This window comes from Galeopterus variegatus, unplaced genomic scaffold (genome assembly GCF_000696425.1).
Source record: "Galeopterus variegatus unplaced genomic scaffold, G_variegatus-3.0.2 Scaffold880, whole genome shotgun sequence".
NCBI classification, from domain to species: Eukaryota; Metazoa; Chordata; class Mammalia; order Dermoptera; family Cynocephalidae; genus Galeopterus; species Galeopterus variegatus.
In genome coordinates this window covers 482483-484626 of record NW_007726991.1, presented here as the reverse complement: position 1 = coordinate 484626, position 2144 = coordinate 482483, and the positions used below count along the sequence as shown (strand labels likewise).

Here is a 2144-nt window from a genome sequence, read left to right as displayed (position 1 = left end):
TATTTAATGGATGCTAAGCAAGGTAACATACCTCTTGAAGCCATGGAAAACAGTAAATCCTGACCACCAAGGCAAGTGTCCAGGTGAAGATTTTGACACCAGACTATCCAGATATTTCAGGGCCTACCATACTTGGTGGCAATTTAACTTTGAAATAAAAACCACTATGAAAATATGTAGAACTATGTTATTTTTGGCCAAAGGCCTTTGCAAGATTTTCAACAAAAGGTTTGTACAATGTGATCATTCAAATGAGTTTTAAAGATTAAGGCAGAACAAGTTATAGTATTTTAGAATTAATTTCATAATATTACTCATTAGGTCAATATATCACTATGTCATTTTAACTACGGAGTCTAAGATAGCTTTAGTTCAGATGATATAAGCAGCCAGTATAAGCAGAAAGACTTTCAGAGTTAGGTACAAATTTATGTTGAGCAAGTGCACCTTTCTTGGTTGTATTCTGCAGTGCATGTCAGGTAAATTTACCTTCAAGGAACTTCTGGCAGGATTTCAGAAGGATGGTTTGAATGACAAATTTTCTAACTGGAAAAGAGCAGTTAGATTAGGTTGTCATTAACAGTAATTTATGATTAATGAGAAAGGTCCTAAATTATAGGTAGACATTTATGCCATAAAAAGGTTATTGCATTGCTTGTGATTATTTCTGGCAATTTTAATAAAAACATGTAATTTCATAATCTGTGTCAGGAAAATTCACGGCTAAAATTCAAATAAGTGGGTGTCTTTTTGTCCATGCCTTGAATCCACTTGAGACTACGGATAAAATGGACTCTCTATAAAACACAAGAACATAAAGAAACAAAATAGTTTGCACACTGAAACAAAACGAGTAAGGAAACATAACAGCTCACCCTTCAGGGATTTCTCTACTTCTCTACAAATTCTCTCAAAATCAGGAAACGTGGGTCCTGGACATGGCTCTTCTGACCAACTGCATGACCTTGCTAAGTTGTAACTTATCTGGACCTCGATTTTTCTCTCTGTAAAAAGAAATCTCTCAGGTTTTTTACATCCTTTAAATGGCTATGTAGGAGTTTCTTCCTGTTTCTTCAATGTCTTAGTATACTAATTGTCAGTTACTGTATTTTTAAATTCACTCATTTTTTTAAGGTTTTCATTTCCACCCTGGTTTCTCACCTTCTAAATGGTTTTGTTGCCTGTCTATGCACTATAAATTTACACATCAAGGTTCTGTTTGTTTATTTTGAAGAAGGAATTAAAGGGCCCACTCAGCTATTTCCAAATGTTGACTTTCTAATGGAGATATAATTTAGAAAACAGCTATTTTCATCTTTATTCTATTCCATACGTTAACATTCGTTAACATTCCATGTGTTAAGATAGCCACATTCCCATGCATATAAGAGGTGATAGGCTCTTACCTTCATTAGGATAGCAGTGGTAGTTTTTTAGAAGCCAAGAGAGGTAACAAGGTATGTGTGAGCTATATTATGTTTGTTATTATATTGTTGGTGGCAAGGATCTAACCACAGCCATATTATGCATGTTTATTGCTTTTACCTAAGTTTTACGTATTTTGCAAGGTCTCTCTCTTCCAATTACATTGTGTTCAACCAACAACTTCAATTAAGGTGTTCTACAAATAGGAGGCTCTTGGTAAGTGTGGCTAGAGCACCCCGCCAGTTTCCTACCTGAAGAAATCCCATCTGATCACCAAACATTAGAACTGACAGGGAAATGAGAGCTCACCGCTCAACCCCTTCCCTTCTCACAGGTCAGCCGGTGGGTGTGACCCTAAACACAGACAAAACTGCATTCTTTGTGAATTTTGCCTTTTCCTCGTGTTCTCCCAGGATATCATATTCACAGGGTTATGCACCTGGAACCGTGTCTATTTGTATAAGGGAAACATCTCTCCTACTTATTAGTGACCCTAAATATTGTTAACACGACTCCCCCTTCTCCCTTAAGCAAAGAAGTAGAGACTTTATGATATGCCTAAAGGCATCTCTGTTAAAGCAAAAGAACCACCTTCAATAGAAAATTAAGAATCCCTGCAACCTTCACAGTCAAACTTGAAACCACCCAGCCCCCTCTGATTAATGTGAGATTTAGTTAATATCATTGTATTTAGCAAGAGAAGAAATCTACTTTTCCTA

At 36.3% G+C, this 2144-nt stretch overlaps 1 protein-coding gene across 1 annotated transcript in view; it reads right to left on the bottom strand.

The window, feature by feature from the left end:
* Window positions 1-729: 729 nt before the first annotated feature.
* Window positions 730-2144, bottom strand: part of LOC103590809 (teneurin-3-like) — a 104802-nt gene continuing 103387 nt past the window's right edge. The window contains exon 3 of the mRNA XM_008573131.1: window positions 730-797. Within this exon, the coding sequence (XP_008571353.1) occupies window positions 778-797 (20 nt within the window). The 3' untranslated portion in view covers window positions 730-777. The remainder of the gene's footprint in view (window positions 798-2144) is intronic.